At 62.1% G+C, this 467-nt stretch overlaps 1 protein-coding gene across 1 annotated transcript in view; it reads left to right on the forward strand.

Moving 5' to 3' along the window:
- Positions 1-129: 129 nt before the first annotated feature.
- The window catches only part of GUITHDRAFT_122992 (hypothetical protein), a gene marked incomplete at both ends in the record, with an annotated part of 654 nt that continues 316 nt past the window's right edge, over positions 130-467 (forward strand). The window contains one exon of the mRNA XM_005817715.1: positions 130-448. Coding sequence (XP_005817772.1) covers positions 130-448 — 319 coding nt within the window. The remainder of the gene's footprint in view (positions 449-467) is intronic.

Genomic DNA, 467 nt, shown 5'->3' on the forward strand with positions numbered 1-467 from the left:
CTTCTCTGCTTGCCGAGCGTGGCCCCCTCAAGCTTCAGGCGATCTCCTTTGCCGGGCTGGCTAGTCGACCCCTCTCGGTGATCCTTCCCGCCGTATCACCTCGTCGTCCGTGCCGGCTTTGTAGCCAGCATGAAGTACTCCCCTGACCACGACTGCTTCCGTACTCGAGGAGTGCTCTCCCGCGACACCATCGTCGAGATCTACAAGCTCCGCACAAACGATAAGAAAATCAAGACCGCCGCAAGCGCCTCGGTAGGCCTCAAGCACGGCGTTACGGCCAAGGCCATCCGAGACATCTGGAACCGGCGGACATGGTGGAACGTGACGGAGGCGCTATGGACGGAGGAGGAGCGGGAGGACTACGCGAGGAGGCGGAAGCCATGCGGGAAGGCGGGGAGGCCTCGAGGGTCCAAGGACTCGAAGAAGCGGAGAGCAAAGATCGGGGCAGGTCAGATAAGCATGGCAGC

Source organism: Guillardia theta (genome assembly GCF_000315625.1).
Source record: "Guillardia theta CCMP2712 unplaced genomic scaffold GUITHscaffold_639, whole genome shotgun sequence".
NCBI lineage: Eukaryota > Cryptophyceae > Pyrenomonadales > Geminigeraceae > Guillardia > Guillardia theta.